This window comes from Rhamphochromis sp. 'chilingali', assembly GCF_963969265.1.
Source record: "Rhamphochromis sp. 'chilingali' genome assembly, chromosome: 2".
Lineage (NCBI taxonomy): Eukaryota > Metazoa > Chordata > Actinopteri > Cichliformes > Cichlidae > Rhamphochromis > Rhamphochromis sp. 'chilingali'.
In genome coordinates, this window is record NC_137930.1 from 24,780,980 (window position 1) to 24,799,426 (window position 18,447).

The window sequence follows — 18,447 nt, forward strand, 5'->3', positions numbered from 1 at the left end:
CCTTTCAGCTGCTTGTTAACACAAATATAATCAGCCAGTCACATGGCAGCAACTCTGCATATTTAGGTGTGAAGACATGCTTACGATTACCTGTTGCAGCTCAAACCAAGTATGAGAATAGTGGAAAAAAGGTGATTTAAGTGACTTTGGATGTGGCATGCTAGTTAGTGCCAGACAGGCTCGTCTGAATGTTTCAGAAACTGCTGATCTACTGGGATTTTCCCACATAATCATCTCCAGTGCTTACAGAGAATGGTCTGGGGGAAAAAAAGAAAATATCCAGTGAGCAGCAGTTCTCTGGGAAAATGGAGTCTTGATTTCTGCTGTAACATTTGAGTGACAGGGTGAGAATTAGGCGTAAACAAGATGAAAGCATGGATCCATCCTGCCTTGTATTAATGATTCAGGTGGCTGTTGGTGGTGTAATGGTGTAGGGGATCATTTCTTGGCACTATTTGTACTCCTTACTATCAATTGAGTATCATTTAAGCACCATAGACTACCTGAGTATTGTTCCTGACCATTTCCATCCTTTTATGACATCTTCTGATGGCTGCTTCTAACAGGATAGCACACCCTGTCGCAGAGCTTAAATCATCTCATACTGGTTTCTTGTACAAATGGCTTCCACACCTTTGGGTGTGGTGGAACAGGAGGTCTCATCTATGATCTGCAGCATCTGTGCTATCATGTCAACATGGACCAAAATCTCTGAGGAATGTTTCCAACATCTTGTTGATTCTTTGCAATGAAAAAATAAGTCTGTTTTGATGGGAGTTCAACCTGGTACTAGTAAGGTGTACCTATAGTTAAAAATAAAAAAAAATTTCTTTAGATGCAGTCTAGTTATGTTGGTACGTTACTACTAAAGAGAATGTAAGGGAAATGAAGCAAATCTGACCAGCAAATCTTCTGGTCTTGTCTTTCTCTTTTAGTCAAATGGACAGAGCAGAAAGCACCCTTATTGAATTAGTCAAATGAAGACGGTGTGACATCACAGGGCAGGTGACTGCTGGAGGAGCAAAAAGTCCAAAGTCCTACGGGCATGCGAAGCATCTGTTTGAAACATCACCCTCAGTAAGTAGCTTCCTCTTTCCATCTGCTTTCTGTAAACATTTTTAGTGTTTTCATGTCAGTGGTGCTTAGATAACATTCAAAACTATGGACAGTTAATTGCTCGAGGGGAATTCAGAATAGTTTCAGAAAGTATTCATTAACAGTAAAGACTACAATAGAAAGCTAGTAGAAAAATGTATGTAACTGCCTCATGACATTTAACAACATAAGAATTTTCATTCAAGCTTTGAAAAGCTCCATTGCTGTATCACCATCTACTATCATTAGATGTTTAATATGGATATGTAATTATATAATTACATATGTATGGTAGATGTTTAATGAAAATGTTTTTCAAGTTTAAGAAACACCTTATTGGAGCGTTTAGTTTATTTAAATCCATCATGCCACCTTTAAAATTGAAGGCCATTTACCTTTTTATGACCAGCCGTACAGAAAGCTATGGAAATTTTACTGTCAGACTAGATAATGCATCTGAATATCATCCCGTTGTACTGACAGTCTGAATTTGAATTTGAGCTTGTTACTTTGTGAGTTAACACTCTAAAGGAACAGTAATGTAGTTTTAACTGGAAAAACAAAGCCTATGCAGAGACCAGGCTAATAGTTTGGGTACTCCAAGTCACAAGTCTCTTATAAACCGTGTGCCTACTATTGAAAGCATGACAGACACATGAATGGGAAATGAAGAGGGGGTGGGGGTTTAAAAGTCAGTGTCACAGATGCCTCCGCCGGCTGCCCTTGTAACACAGCCATCCCAAAATAACACTTTAACACTTTAGATACAGTAAAGCTGCAAGTCGAGCTGTTTTTAGCCGCATAACAGATAACCAGAGCTGGAGAAATAACAATGAATGATGAATTACATCCTACCTTCCCATCAGACACTCACAGTATTATTAAGAGCATTATTTATTTAATTTTAGATACGTATTTAAACATATTTTTGGATGAACCACCTTCCCATTGGCTATCACTTTAGCATCACTTTATTTAATAGAATAATATATTTTTACATTCAAACAAACAGAATTTTTTTTTTAATTGGTAAAGATTCGACACAATCTTTATCTTATGTGAAGGGAGCTAAAACAGGGGTCAAGGTTCAAAGATAACAGTTCTGTTTTTATCTTATTAGGTAGGTAGACAAGCTTAAAAGAAGTGATGAGCCACTTGGTGCTCCTCAGGCGTGAAATGGCTGAAGCAGAAGTACATTCATTCCAAATCCTGAAGAGGTTTGGTCAGTTTCCTCACTCCTTTTTCAGCCAGCAAAATCCGTATTACTATGGCGATTACTCAGTGAGAAAACTTCTCATGCGGCAGCTCATGATTTGGTGTTTGAAATGAAGTCTGTGTGTGCACAAAACTACCTCATGCAACAATACACTCTCCTTGCTTTGCACTTGGTTTGCCTGAAAGCTAAGAATACCAATTCCACATAACACTGAAGCCCGTTAAGCTGTTTTCCCCTTTGTAATAATGGACCTTACACCATCCATCATCATGTCTGTGGTTAAACTCTGTTCTCATCAGACCCTGGACAAACGATTCCAGCTGACCTTTCTCTAAACCCTGTCACCAAAACAATCACAAACATTTACAGACAGTCTGAAGGCAGGCACGCACAGCACAAACACGCCTTGTCTCAGAAGCAGTAATTGACAGCGCATGACGCCTCACAAAGGCACAAGCTTGACTAAAATGTATTTTCTTGCACTCACAAATTATACAAAACATGGATTAGATGCTACTGAATGCTTATTAATGTAGTGATTTAGGTGTTATGTGTTTATTCAGTGATATTAGATTTGTTCAGACTGCCTTGTCTGACCTTGGCACCTGGCAGCTGACCTCCTATATAACTCGTCGTGTTTCCTTTTTGGCCTCCTGACTCATTGGCAGCAGCCAGACCCACTTTAATTATAGCCGCCACAGCATTCCTCTTTGACAGAATAGGAAGAGATAGAGAGAGAGAGGCCTCAGGAGGGCAGGTGTGAACAGTGCAGAAGATTATGCAAAAATAGAGAAAGACTCAAGATAGTTGATAATGGTAGCGTCTGTTGTGTGATTTCATCTCACTGGGATGGGCAGGCAAGCCATCCGCGTGACTTCATTATGCCATGCTGAATCTTGAAGTGTCCCTAACGCTCTTTTCCTAATGCTAAGACAGAGCAACAGCCATGGGCCAGAAGCTGGAGAGGCTGTCGGAAAAAGACGAAGACTCACTTGATAACTCTGACTGTTCAGAGCAAACCGGAGATACACAGCAGACAGAGGTAGCAGAACAAGACGAGGGCAAACAGCAGGATGATGGCAGCTTTGTCACCCCGTGGGGTATTGGTGAGATTAGTGGGATCAGTGGCAGCAGCCTAGCCACTGGGAAAGCATGGGAGCACACAGTCACATCTCCATGGACAGACCCTCAAAGTGGGCAGCCAATCAGGCCTCTAGGTCAGAAGGAGCACCCTCTGAACACTAGGACAGAGTGGGTGGGTGGAGTAAGTAGAAATACAGAGAAGTCAAAAACTGTCCCGAGGGCTAAGGAGACTAGACAAACGTTTGGCAAAAAGCAAGGCTCTGAGAATAAGGCTGTGGCCTGTGCTGGGACTACAGCCATGGAGAAATCAGCCACATGCAATCCAACTACTGAGGAAGACTTTGTGGTTCTTGAGAAGGATGAGACGTGGACGTCACCGGAAAGGGAAAACGATATTGTTTTGAGGCACAGGATAAACACAGAAAAGCCTGAATCACTAAATAAAAGAGGAAGTAAGGAAGACACACCAGATATCTGCAATGACGATAACTTTGTACATCCTTCCAAGAATACCCCTCGGGAAAAGGGTAATGAAAAGAAAAGCAGAGGAAACTCTGACACGCTTTTAATGGGAGCTGACACACATGCTAGGACTTCACCCACGGTCTGTTTTAAGAGGGAAATGGGTCAACGTTTGGCTGAAGTGACAGGCAGCAGGTGTCAGCTAAAAGGAGCTGGTTGTGTTGGAGCTGGAGCCCAGAGTGAGACAACTGGTAGCGGAATAGCAGAGGGGGAGCAAAACTTGAGAGACCACACCAAGGAGAAAGTTTCTACTGACATCCAGCAGGAGCACCTGTCAACGCTAAACAAATCCAAAAGTCAGGATAAGGAAAGCCACAGTTCGGGGTTTCTTGCACAAAGACAACAAGTGGATCAGTCGTACCAGAACAGATTTGCTGGGGCTGTGTATAAGAGGGCTAAAGCAGGGGTCACGGGCATTGTTTCAGCATGCACCAAGAAAGATGACAGCCAAGATGTTGGCAAAGCAGCCAACTCTATAACACTGCTACTGCAAGACAATCCCCCATTTACAGTGGAAGAATGTGATTTGATCCCTAGTCCTCCTCTGCCAGAGAATGGAGGCTGTGATGGAAAGATACAGGTCGCAAGCCTAAAGAAGGAGAGCGAGCTTGTTTGCTTCTCTGCTGTCATCACCCCTCCACCTTTAACTCATGTGATGCCCAATAGAGACACAACAATGATGAAGCAGCTTGACACAAATGCGGTCAGTTCAACAATGGCACCAGACGCCACGTCTAACAAAGGTGAATCGGTGACAAAAGAAAAGCCCAAAATCAAAGGTCCACCGCCACCGGTTCCCAAAAAGCCTAAAAATCCATTTATAAAGCTGAAAACTGCACAGTTAATGTCTACAGATGTGCAAAGACGAGGAAAGGAACACCTGCGTTCAGAGGAGAGGGTCAAGAGGAGGCACACTTTTCATTTTAACAGAGACCTTCCGTGCAGCACTCTAGCTAATCAGGACATGTGCTTACTGTGGGATGAAAAGGGCACTTACACTGTGCCAGCTAACATTCGTCGACTCTCTGCTGACCTTAGCCCTTGGGACCATCTTTCACTGAGGCACATGGATGACCGGTATGGAGATATGATTGACTTCGAGTACTGTGTGCGAATGGCAAATCTGTCTCCAGAGGAAGAGACACAAAACTTGGACATGTGGCAGAAAAGAGTATTCCCAGAGAGACGGACCAGAAGTAAATGGTCACCTCCACCCTACGCACAAAAGCCCTCGAATCCATTTGAGACACTTCCCAAACCGGAGGTCACAGCTGAGAATGAAGGTGAAAGACCAAACCCTGCGTCTTCAGGGAAAAAAGAAATAGACCCAGAGGTCCAACCTGAAACAGTCCACACACAGGTCAGCGACCATAACCACGTTAACTATGCTTACCATAGAGATATAAGTGATTGCAGCACTGAGAGAGATGCAGGGAATGGCAGTGAGATTGGTTCCTACAAGCCTGTGGCAAAAATTATCAGAGAAGCAAACCAAATGCAGAGACATCAAGCCGGACAGGGACCTGAAGGGTCCAAAGCTCCAGTTCGTGTGTCAGAGCAGAGTCCGAGCATCAAAGTATCCCAAATGAAGAACGCCTTTGATGTCCCAAAGAAATCCAAAGAAAGGCCAGCAGAAGTGCAACAGTCTCCAAAGAAAGGTAAGTTCTTACATATATTCTATCAAACCATTTATGCAAGCAATAATGTTGACTTTCACTTAAAATAGTTATCTCGTGGTATATGAAATCTACTAGAAGTGTCGTTTGATCAATTCAAACATTTATGTTCAAAGTAAGGTCATGGTTGTCTACATAACGATGGGCTGATTAAGACTGATGTGCTTGAGTGCCAGTTATTTGGAGGGAAAGTGTTTCCATAATATATTTTCATTTGATAACCCAGAGAAGAATTCGCTGCAGTTTCCTGCAGCTCTAAGAAGTGTCCTTTTGGCCTCTTTAAGTAGTTTGTTTTGGTTTTAAGTCTGACCTTTAACGTCATAACTCTTGTGGACAGGAGTAAACAGTTGACAGATAGAGTTAGCAGGAGGCTGATGAGTAGTGGAGCTAGATATTTCTTTGAAGAGGTAAAAGCAATAACCAAAAACAGCTCCATTTCTATTTACAGCTCTATTTACAGCAAGCCTTTTACTCATGCTGAGTGAAACAGAAGTCTACAATAAGGTCTAGGTAATGAACAGCAGTCACAAACCGCATACTCTAGTTAACCCTGAGGTGTTAATGTGAATATTAATATAATAGACCACCTTATAATCCCAGTGGCAGTCTTGGAAACTGTCCATGATTTTCCCCCAACTTCTGTTGACACATACTGGGATAGGCTCCAAAGCCCTTGTCCTTATGTAACAAGCGGGAAAAGAAATTGGAAATGCAGCATTAGAAATTAATGAGAAGTCAGTGTTGACCTTTATGAAGACATGATGATGGGAATGAAAGGCCTGAAATAGGCCTGTTACTTTCTTATCTGTCCCAAAGGTCAATAACAACTTTAAAAAAAATTTGAATCAGACATGTAATTACTAGACTGCATAAAAACAACTGAACCCTTTATTTTAGGCATCAACTAGCAATAAGGGAAACTGGTTCTATCACAAACATCTACAGATGAGGACAAGTCAAACACACATCTCCTCAGCAAATCCAGCCCATTCTTCTTTGGCAAATCACTCAAGCTCGTCCAGATTTGATCGTCTTGTGGCATGAACCTCGCTCTTTAGTTCATGCCACAGATTTTTCTCATTTGTGCAATACATCAGTAATGTGGAGGTAGTTCTTCACGTGAAGCGGCGTATGTTTTGGGTCGTTGTCGTGTTGGAAGACAAAGCGACAACTTAGATCCAGTTTTGCTGCTGACTGCTTGAGTTTTTCTTTCAAAATCTTCACACATACTTTTTCTTCATGAGTGCTCCGACCTTAATGAGCTGTCCAGTTCCAGACACACTGAAGAATGCCCACTTCTACCACCATGATCCACTATAGGGACGGTGTTCTTTGGGTTGTATGATTCTCCCTTCTCTGTGGCCAAAGTTTGGTTTGGTCTCATCTCACCAAAGAACACATTTACATTATTCATAATCTTTCTCCAGGTTGTCCTTGGCATACTTAACTCTGGTTTGAAGGAGTCTCTTCTGCAGAAGTGGAATTTTTCTTGCTCTGCAACCTCACGGTCCCTACCTGTGCAGGGTTCAAGTGGTTGTCTTCTTTGAGACTACAATTTTCAACCTTGCTAAGTCATTCACTGATGTCCTGGCAGTTGTTCTGGGGTCTTTATTCGTGTCTTTTTCTAATTTTCTTTCCAGAGTCTTTGACATATTGTGCTTCCCACCTTAGCTCCCATTCCAGCTTGGCAACACTGTGATAACTTTGTATATCCATCTCCTGCTTTGAGAGAATCTTTTTTTTTTCTCAAGCCCAAACTGATTTCTTTTGTTTTTGGCACAATGTTTTCTCAAGTGACAGGTCAAACCCTTGCCGGTGTTTTTATACTGTGTGTAAACTGGAAGATAACCCTCAGTTTTAACTTGATTTTACAACCTATAACATTAAAGCACATCATTGCATACCAGTGGTTTGTGCTGTGGCTCAATAAAAAGGTCAGTTTTTGTTTAGAAAATTTTGACAAAAACTTTCAATCTCATGGGGGAGGAGATGATACTTGTGTCCTCATCTGTACTTAGCTCATCTGTACTTTGCTTTAACCTCCTAGGACCTGCCGTCCACATATGTGGACATCACATTTTGGGTTATTTAGACCAAAATACTAAATTTTGCTCTACATGGGCCTGATATCCACTTACAAGGACATTATACTGCTACTGTTCTATCAAAATTTTAAATGAATATCCTCATATGTGGCTCTCATTTTTCTTAAAAACAAAAATTCTTTGTTTCTACATTCATCAGGCCCCAATATGCCCAAATATCAAAGAGAAATTAAAAATGCATGTCGTGGAAGAGTTCAGGTCTTAGGAGGTTAAATATGTTCAGTGAAAATATAGTCACTTAATTCAACAAAGGCAGCATTTAATGGCTGATTCCCCTTGTTAGACTGGGTGCGAGAGGTCGGCGGATCAATCCAAATATCGATAGTATCCATACCAACACTGGTATGGGATGGATACTAACGCGATAGGATGAAACCAATACACCTTAAACATCCACTGTGAAAAATGTCCGAACCTTTTGTGCCGACTGTCACGTCTATTTTATTTATGGCCTATAGTACCTATAGCATAACAGAAACAACGAAGGTTGTCCGAAAGTGCTTTAAAGAAAGGCATATTTACATTCCTGGTCTCCAAAAAAAAAAAAAAAAATCAAAAAAAAAAATCAAAAATCCCCTTTCAAACTACATAAAAAATTGAAAGGCATTGTGGAAAGTAAAAAATCACAGTGATTTAATGATTATTAAACATAAGGTGTCCGCATAGGTTTAAAGTATTGGTATCGGTAATACTGGCCCTGTATTTACTTGATAGTGGATCAATACCAAAAGTACAGAACAGTACAAATGAGCGCTCGTCCTTTCTTTTTCATGTTTTTGGACAGGACAAGCTGGTAGGTGGGAGGAATGGGACGGAGGGGGAGGGGAGGGACCCTCACACAAAAGATGCTCCTGTTTTTCCACATTTTTTTGCGCTAAACGAATATTTTCAGAATGTCTCCTTAAACAGAAACACGCGGATACAGTGAAGACACCCAGTTTTCCAGCAAACCCCATCCCATTTAATCAGAAGCAAAGAAAAAAATCCGACTTTTCATTTGCGCATGTGCCGTAGCCAGTCGTCAGCGTATTCTATTGAATTCAATAACGAGATGAGAATAGACGAATACTAGACTTCCGCAGGTGAGGACCGAGCTGGAGATGCTCTGTTTGCCATCTGGCATCCTGAAATACCACTAGATTTTTTTAAATTGCCTCTGGCTACCCATCTGCAGTGAAGAAAGGGGAATAAGAGCATTGCGGCTGGGCTTCTTTTTTTTTCTTTTTTTTGGTGGTGAAGTCAAGGGATACTAGCAACGTCCTGCAGGATAAGGGCCCGCCTAAACTACCACATTCATGAGTTGTGATTGATTTGCCCCCCCTCCCCTTCCCCGTGCGTACGAAAAATCTTGCATAGATTTAGGAGGTAAGAAAGAGTGACATTGTGCATTTTGCGTGTTATATATCAGTGGTTTGTTGTGCAGCATCTGTGTAGCTCGTTGGATGGGTTTGAGAATGGGAGCAGCCAAAAAAGAAGGGGGGAAAAAAACCTTTGGGTGGAAATATCTGCACTTGCGTCAGCTGGCAGAGCTCCACCGCAGCTAACTGTTAGCAGCTAGCCGTTAGGATGCAAAACGCGCTGCCCAGCTAGAGCAGCGGTAGTTCGTCCCCGGTAAACGCTGAGTGAACCACACACAAACCCCGCATGTGTGAGGAAAAACACTCCCCGCCCGTCGCCTCCTACTCGCTGGCGGTGAAACGCTTGCGTGCCCGCCGCTGCTGGTGACCCAGCCCCGGCCCACCGGCACAGCTGCCGAGCTCCCCCCCCCTCCCCGGCAGTGCGGCGGAACAGTGTCTGCGGTTATCACCTTCCCCTGAACCGTATAAATTTTAGTCTGTTACACCGTATTTGGTTAAAGCTTAGATTAAACTTCGCTTAGTGCTGTGTTTCTTGGATATCTCTGGGGAATGCTCCCCCAAAACCCTATACTGACCAAAACACACATGTCCACCCCCCATCCTCTTTTTCTTCTTCTTTAAAGCCGGTTTGCTAATGGCACGTAAAGCTTTTAAATAACGGTAACTATCTACTTTTAAGAGTCTGAAGAGGTCATCTAAAATCACAAGTGAACATTGACTGCTAAATAAAATTATTAATATAACTGATTTAAAGAGGAGAGCGGGGGGCGGAGGGGACATGCGGAGCTTTGTGGTTGTGTCGGCTAACGTTAGCCAGCAACCTTTGTTTAACGCTAGCACAGAGCCTCCAATGAATACGACGTACATGAAATACTCAGCCTTTAATTTTAAAATATATATCCCATGTATGTGGCCATTATTATAAACAAAAGCTGAATTGGATTTAAAGTGGCAGTATCGCACACACCCGTTTAATCACAGTTGCCCAGACTGTGAGTATAGCAGCCAGGGAGGCCACACACCTTGGGGGGCTGCTGACTGAGTCTTTTTAGCATCACACACCAAACTGTCCCCCTTCTGACTCTCGGACCACAAAATGTTAGCACTAGTCTTTACCTGCAGCGTCAAGGCTAAATACTGTGTGCTCTGCTGTCTGTAAGGCCACCATCATGACGCTCAGTGATGTGTGTGCTGGGGTTGGGTGGTGGAGGGCAGAGAGCATCATTTTAAATAAGTAGCATCAACTAAAGCCTGCGGGGTTGTGAGGCATCTCATCTCGTCAGGTGAATATGTGGAGTGAAGGTGACTGCTGCTGAATGGAGATCTAATATTGACTGAGGGAACATGCTGTTCCGATGGGCTGTAAACAGCAGCGCTTTGCTGTTCAAGCATTATGCAGCCCTGCAGCAATGTGGTCAGTGTTTGCAGCTTTGGGAATTGCCATGGGAATTTCCAGAGCAAGCATTGTATTTCTAGGAAGAGCAATTCACCACTTCCTTATATTGCACAAAGGTGTGATAATATTTGCAGATAGAAGTGCTTTTAAGGCATTATCAGTGCTCTCCATATGGGCAGTATAAACTGTGGCTGGTGAGGTAGTTATTTACACACTAAATATGAATTAAAAAGCAGCCACATTATTATACGTGACGCAGCAAAACTACAGAAGAGTGTCAGTCAGTCCTGATCTGTACACATGCGCACAGTCCTGAAGTCTAACCAGCCTGAATAATCAAAGACATCTATTCAGTGTGGGTGTATAATGGGCTTTACAGCGTCAATCTTATCTTGACACATTGAGATTGGTGAGACTGGAGCAGCTCATTCTGCTTTAAATGTCTTTAAAATCAGTAAAATTCTGGAAAACTTATTTGCAAAGCTGTTTTGTTTTTTGTTTTTTTTAACTAAACTGCCAAAAAATGATGGTAGTCAAAAATAATGCGTGATTCAGCTTTCCATTTTCAGAATCTGTGGCTCGACGTGTGAAAGCAGGTGGGTTTGGTGTGTTGACAGACCTGTGGATGTCAAGAGGGAAAGCCTGTCACTAAAACGGAATAAAAGTCCTGAATACCGAGAGTTTAGGAATTACAATAGACTGTGCCTAAGACAAGCCAGGGTTAACTTCATGAGATGTCTGCACTTACTACCTGATGACTTGGGCTGAATTCAATAAGACACGGGGGTAATGTGCTTAAAGACACACAGAGCTCCAGCGTGCATCAACAATTCAGATCATAGCCAGAATCTTGGAGCAACAACAGGCCATCTGTGGTGTGCTCACAGGAACTGATGCAGCACTTTAAAAATATAACATCCGCGATGACGGGGCTGAACTTTCGTTGCTGCATCTGAATCAATAGACCCAAAATACATTTTGTATGTACATGTTTAAGACTTGAAATGAACCGCCTTGGGTTGTTTTTAATATACCCATCTAATGTGTACGTGTCACACTCGGCATGCAAGATGCGTCTTCTTCTATGGTTTAACTTCATAGCATTTGCCAGTAGGTAGAGCCGACTTGTTTCCTCTGCATGCACAGGACCAAATTTAGTCACTGTTAATGAGCATAATGTGAGATGAGAGTCTGTGCTGGCACTAAACCAAAGTTACCCCGAGGTAACTTTGGTTTAGTGCGTTTACCAGTCTGCACAAATCTGAGGTAATTGTCAGATTTGTGCAGACCAAGAGGCCACTTGGTTTTCACTTGTGTAGCAAACTGTCGTCATTTAATTAGAACATTTGCCTGCAAAATGCACAAAACCCTGACATCCTCTCTGCAGATATGATGCGGCGAGTTGTGCGACAGAGCAAGTTCCGTCACGTGTTCGGCCAGGCCGTGAGGAACGACCAGTGCTACGATGACATCCGCGTGTCCAGGGTCACGTGGGATAGCTCCTTCTGTGCCGTCAACCCCAAGTTTGTCGCCATCATCATAGAGGCCAGCGGGGGAGGTGCTTTTCTTGTACTTCCTCTCCAAAAGGTGAGATGCCTTGCTTCCATCGGTGTCAAAGAGTTGTGATGGCAGATCCATTTAAATGATATAAGAGAGAATAGAAGTGTGCAGTCGTGTGATGTGATCTGTGATGTTCTTTCTTCCGCTGTGGTGGGAAATCATTTTGTTACAAAATGTCCCTCAAATGATGTTCATGTGATATGATAGTGCAGCGTTTTTTCACTTTAAATGCAGCTCACAGTATCCAAGTGGTAATTCATATTCAGACCTGGCCAAACAAGCTAACACCACGACAACACTGAATAGATAGAAACAGCTACTGAACAACAGTGTGAAAGCTGTTATACTTTACGCACCTCATGAATAAGAATATATGTAATTGTTACATTTCGGAGTTCACCAATAATAATTGCAAGAAAAACAAGATTGGGGGGGATCTCAGTGACCACCAATTAGTTGATCTACTGAGAGAATGTTTGCATATAAGCAGCACCTGTCTGGGCGCAACATCAAAGAAATTCTAAGTTCTATAACTAGATATGCTCACCGGCCTCTTTATTAGGTACTAGTAATAATAATAATGCATTGCATTTATATAGCGCTTTTCGAGACCCCCAAAGCGTTTTACAATTCCACTATTCATTCACTCTCACATTCACACACTGGTGGAGGCAGCTACAGTTGCCACAGCTGCCCTGGGACAGACTGACAGAAGCGAGGCTGCCATATCGCGCCATCGGCCCCTCTGGCCAACACCAGTAGGCGTGATGGCCACCATGTTGTTTAGATTGAATTTTAACTCTATCACCTGAACTGAGACTCATCAGAGCAAGAAGTGTTTTTCCACTCTGTTGTCCAACTTTGTGGAAGCTGTGTAAATTGGGTTCATTTTGTTTTAGTTTAGTTTTGAGCTGACAGGAGTGACACCTGGTTTGGTCTTCTGCTGGTGTAGCACATCTGCTTCAAGGTTTGATCTGTTATATATTAACAGATTATTTTTAAATTGATTTTTTAACTGCTGACATCACCAAAATATTTCCACCCAAAGAAATTCTGCTCACTGGATAGTTTCCCATTGTCTGCAAACCCAAGAGATAGTTGTACAGGGAAAATCCTAGTAGACCAGCAGTTTCTTAAATACTCAGACCAGCGCAGCTGGGAACTCGGCTGAAGGCCCATTTGAACTTATGGATATGATGTGATTGGGGTGTTTCATAATGACATTGCAAATGTTTTTGATCTTAATATCAAAGGCAAAAATTGTGGCTTTAAATGTCAGGTTGGAAAAAAAATCTTTTAGAAAACTGTTCCTGGTTCAAAAATTGGACACTGATAGTGTAAAGCTTACCCAGAGGCACAGGGGGTGTTGCAGCACACTCTGTCATTCAGAACATGGTGAATTAACCATGAATACCGGCTCTTCAGTGCGCCCCTGCTGTTAGCCCATAGATAATCAATGTTTAAATTCGCACGATTCTAAAGGCATTCAGTTTGTGTCATGTTACAGCTGTATCAGTCAACACATAATCCACACAGAGGACAGCTGCTCTGACATTATTTTAGGCTGCTTGGATGATTAGGTTATAGTTGCTGCTCAGTGTCCTACATCTGGAGTAAAGTGCTTTTACTTTGAGTCATGTGGAAAAGACAGAAATGATACTTGGATATCAGATTTTAAGTAAATACCCAAAAAGCATTAAACTGATCTCCCGTCTGCAGCAAGTTGTTTTGCAGCTGAATATCAAAGTTCACCACCTCCACTTCGGCCACAAATGAATTCAGTCTTTGGAAAACATCGTGAAATGTTAGGTGCTCTTTTTACGGGTTGTAATGGACTAAATGTGATTAAACAGACTTTTGTGAATGAACATGTGTTTTCTACTAAAATTCAACAGGACTGAATCGCTTCTGTTGGCAATTTTTGCCTATTTTTAACTCCTATCAGCTAGCTAGACTTGACTGCGCTGCCTTAGCTTACACTTTTTGACCTCTTTATAATAAGCTTGTGCTGTGTGTTGTAGACTGGCCGTATAGACAAGGCCTACCCGACAGTATGTGGTCACACAGGCCCAGTGTTGGACATCGAGTGGTGTCCTCATAATGACCATGTCATTGCTAGCAGCTCGGAGGACTGCACAGTCATGGTAAGAACATGACATTTGATTTTTCTTGGGGTTTTTATGGTTTATGCTTTAGTATTTAACAGAGCAGTACTTTAAGTGCAGTTGCCCTTTACAGTTTATGTATTGTGAACTATGTGCTGTATAATATAAGAGAAAATAGGATGTTGTTATAAACTAGAATGGAGTTAATGTACCGCTGTAAAACTTGCACTACTTTCTGTGTAATATTTATTTAAAAAGATCTTTATTCAGCAGATTTTCTCTAACTTTCTTTGTCCGGTGTAGGTCTGGCAGATACCTGAGAACGGACTGGAATCTCCCCTTTCAGAGCCTGTGGTTGTGTTAGAGGGCCATTCTAAAAGGGTTGGCATTGTGTCTTGGCACCCCACCGCACGCAATGTTCTTCTCAGCGCAGGTAACCTTTACCTGAAGCTTTGGAACAATCCATTCCCTCCAAGTGCAGTAATGCTGCCTGCATGGGTAACTCATCCTCTGCACACAGCTGAACTCCAGATCTGACCGATTATCTCGACCCCCTACCGTCGTTGCATTGCTCCGTGTGGTGTAAAGTGCTGAAAATAAACTCGGACAAAGAGGCGTGTGCACTCACACTGTGCGTGTCCATTTTAGGGTGTGACAATCAGATCATCATCTGGAATGTGGGCACAGGAGAGGCTATGATAAACCTGGAGGACATGCACCCTGATGTTATCTTTAGTGTCAGCTGGAGCCGCAACGGCAGCCTGCTCTGCACCGCCTGCAAGGACAAGAAGGTCCGCGTCATTGACCCTCGTAAAAAAAAGATTGTGGCGGTAAGTGAAAGCCCTGAGGGATTCGGGGGCCGTAGCGCTTCACTTCAAAGCATTGATCGCCAAACCTGACCAGTGTGTTTCTGTTTTAAGGAGAAGGACAAAGCTCACGAGGGAGCTCGGCCAATGAGAGCAATCTTTTTAGCAGATGGAAACATTTTCACCACTGGATTCAGCCGCATGAGCGAGCGCCAGCTAGCCCTCTGGAAAACTGTATGTCACTGAAGTCATTTAATACTGAACACACTGATACATCACATTACACTGTTATCCTCACGACACTCCTGTCTTTTAAAGTAATGTTAAGGTTAGGGAATTTTGCTTTCTGTCCAATAATACAAGTCAAAATATCAGGGGCATCGTCAGTTTCTCCTGTCCTGATTGGTACAGGAGGAGCATTTATCTGTACTCTGAGGCTATGACACCTCATCTCCAGCTGGGGGCAGTCAAATCAAAGTCTAACAGGGGCAGATCTATTAGATCTGTAAATGTTATCCGACACTATGCTGTCACTACATGGGAGGAATTTTATGTTTCCAGGATAGCATGGATGAACCAATATGTGTTCAAGAGATGGACACCAGTAATGGAGTCCTGCTGCCCTTCTATGACCCCGACACCAACATAGTTTACCTGTGTGGAAAGGTACATCAACCTCTTATTTACAAATGCTTTTCTTTTTATTTGAATTACCCTTTATCACTCTTTTCACAAACTTAACTTTAAGCTGTGAATGTGTCCTCAGGGTGACAGCAGCATTCGGTACTTTGAGATAACTGATGAGGCACCATTCGTTCACTACCTCAACACCTTTTCCACCAAGGAGCCCCAGAGGGGCATGGGGTACATGCCGAAAAGAGGTCTGGATGTCAACAAATGTGAAATAGCAAGGTACAGTAATAATATTTCTACTCGATGTCCAAGGTTAACTAGAAATAAACTAAAAACTACGATTCAATGTGAAAACCCATTTTAGTTCATTAAAAGGAATATGAGACATGTTAAAAAAGTAAGCTAAATTAAATTCTTTTTTTGAAATTGGAAAAATGAACTAAAATAAAAATATAAAGGAAATATCATTAGTTTTATTTTCTGTCAAAAATTTACTACAGCTTGCCTGATGAGTCTTTGATGGACGTGTTTATTGAGACGAGCAAGTCTGTGAGTCGACTGAGCACTCAAAGGACCTTCTTTCTACATATTCACCCATATGCATAGAAGGGCTTTTTTTTCTTCTAAGGCTAATCCCGTTTCACCCAACATTTACGCACTTGCGCTCCAATGCGTGTATCAGGGGCAGCTTGGGGTTCCTCGACATGTAGACATGTGATCGAATCGCCGACCTTCTGATTGGTAGGCGACCTGCTCTACCTCCAGAGCCGCAGCCTCCCCAAATTAGATTTACCAGTAATTCTCAAAGTGGAAAGTCCCCAAGGAGATGTGACTCACAGTTGAGGGAATCACAGAATATTTTTTTTATAAATAATGTAGTTGTGGTATACCATAGAAAATGTGTGTGTGTGTATGTAGATGTGGTGGTTATTTATGCCAGCAAAACAAGTGTGTTAAGTTCATAACTCTATTTTTAGCTTAATCCAAACTTCACTCTAAGCCCAAAGCAGCAAAATCTGTGTTTCAGATAATATTTTATGTGACCAACAATCCACAGATGTTCAGTATCAAAATATTCACACTTTAGACTTCATGTAAAACTCATTTAACATAATGGAAAGTTTTTGTTTTGTTTTTACTGTAAAGCCATAAGGGGGGAAAAAAACTTCTATAATAGTGACATCTTTTTATTCAAATGTTTAAATGTCTATTGCTTTGGCATTCATTCATATTACATCAATGCGCGAAGGCTTTTATCAGTTGGAAAAGCTGTAAAACTTATGAAAATGCAGTTAAAAGTCCCAAGCTTATGTCCCCCTTTATATTTTCTAAAGCTGTCCAATTGTCCGGATTGGAGTCTTTGTCAGGCCAATTTTAGTCCCTGGCCCTGCTTTAGAAACTAGAAGTAGGACTTCTTTTGATATTTTTGCTCCTCTGACAGCTCGTATTCTTGTCTAATATTAACTTTCTCTGTAGGTTTTACAAATTACACGAGAGAAAATGCGAACCAATCATCATGACAGTCCCACGTAAGGTAAGTCTGTTTATATAGCTTTACCTGCCTGCTGTGCTTCCTTTGCTGCTCTAAAGACCAGGTCCTCTAACTTTTACACCTCAACATTTGTTTTTGTTTTTTTTCTCTCCCTGTATCATCTGCACCTGCCCAGTCGGATCTGTTCCAGGACGACCTGTACCCAGACACGGCCGGCCCTGATCCCTCCCTGGAGGCGGAGGAGTGGTTTGCGGGCAAGAACGGTGGACCCATCCTGATCTCACTGAAAGATGGCTACGTCTCCACAAAGAACCGGGACCTGAAAGTGGTCAAGACGAATGTTCTGGAGAGCAAGCCGGCCACAAAAGTGGAAAATGTCCCGACTGTCCAGAAGCACGCTTCTCCACAATCCTCAGTAGTGAGTGTCGGGACTGAAAAGCCGAATCTGTGTTGTGTAACGTCGTCTCATTACTGCTCCCTCTTTTAGCTGACTTTTCAATTCTCCGATCCCAGTAATTATTATTATGGTTGGAACAATTCACTAAAATTATGGATCAGCACATACTCGGGTGTTGGAGTCACAATTGAGTGTGACAGCAAAGGAAAATGTTAACTGCTTGCAGGGTCTCTAAGTCAAGAAATAAATAAAAAAATCACTGTTTCCAAAAAGTTGTTTAAATGTTTAAAATGATAAACGACGTTTTTAAATGGCTTCATGGAGCTAACTCACTCTGTGTTTTTTGACCAGAAAATGGAAGACAAGCTGGAAGAGGTGCTCCGAGAGTTCAAGTCGCTCAGGGACCGCGTCATCCTTCAGGACCGTCGCATCGCCAGACTGGAAGAGCAGGTCGCAAAGGTCGCCATGTAAGACGCGGCCCCTTCCCAGGACCACTCGTCGTTTTTAGGGAGAGAACCGACCAGATGGGGTCAGCCACGGCCAAATTCAACAGATTCGGCTTCATCGAGCTTGGCATCGTCCCCGTGACGATTCCAAGCCCACATTCCAAGATGAACTTTTTATCTTTCCTCATCAAAGCCTTCTGTCTCACATTTCGCCCCGACAGCACGGCGGGAAAAGGAAAAACTCTCGCAGCCCGTGTTCACATCTGAAGCAAAGACATTTTTGTTGAAGGAACAGTCTTAATTTCTTTTATTTTCTTTGTTTTTTTGTTTGTTTTGTTTTTTTCAAATTGTGGTTCTTATGTAACGTTTGTACTCTACAACTGTATGTAGCATCAGTATTTCCATTGTTCATTTTTGTGTTGCCAAATATGGATTGTGTGCCATTTCATGCACTGCTTTTACATTTTGTTTTCTTTCTCCTGTTGTACATTCCAGTCACAGCCTGGTAGAATGATATAGCCAACCTGGATTGTTTTTTGTTTTTTTTAAACAGTATA

The 18,447-nt window shown here is 42.3% G+C and overlaps 1 protein-coding gene across 2 annotated transcripts; it reads left to right on the forward strand.

Annotated features, from left to right (window-relative positions):
• Positions 1-3,639: 3,639 nt before the first annotated feature.
• coro1cb (coronin, actin binding protein, 1Cb) lies at positions 3,640-18,073 on the forward strand. Of its 2 annotated transcripts, none has more exons than XM_080876328.1 (11): positions 3,640-5,574; positions 11,839-12,038; positions 14,033-14,155; positions 14,420-14,549; positions 14,765-14,946; positions 15,037-15,156; positions 15,484-15,588; positions 15,689-15,834; positions 17,032-17,089; positions 17,223-17,465; positions 17,796-18,073. In XM_080876328.1, exons 1-11 carry the CDS (start codon positions 3,693-3,695, stop codon positions 17,913-17,915), a joined length of 3,309 nt encoding a protein of 1,102 aa, XP_080732454.1. In that variant the 5' UTR covers positions 3,640-3,692; the 3' UTR covers positions 17,916-18,073. The 2 variants fall into 2 exon arrangements, with proteins under 2 accessions (XP_080732454.1, XP_080732455.1); XM_080876329.1 differs by lacking the exon at positions 3,640-5,574 and adding an exon at positions 8,734-9,062.
• The last annotated feature ends 374 nt before the right edge of the window (positions 18,074-18,447 follow it).

Excerpts from the sequence above, each read along its gene's own strand:
- coro1cb (XM_080876328.1), top strand. The coding sequence starts at position 3,693 with ATGGAGAAATCAGCCACATGCAATCCAACTACTGAGGAAGACTTTGTG. Across the intron at positions 14,947-15,036 it reads GTAAAAAAAAGATTGTGGCG|GAGAAGGACAAAGCTCACGA; the intron begins GTAAGTGAAAGC and ends TTCTGTTTTAAG. Across the intron at positions 15,835-17,031 it reads AACAAATGTGAAATAGCAAG|GTTTTACAAATTACACGAGA; the intron begins GTACAGTAATAA and ends CTTTCTCTGTAG.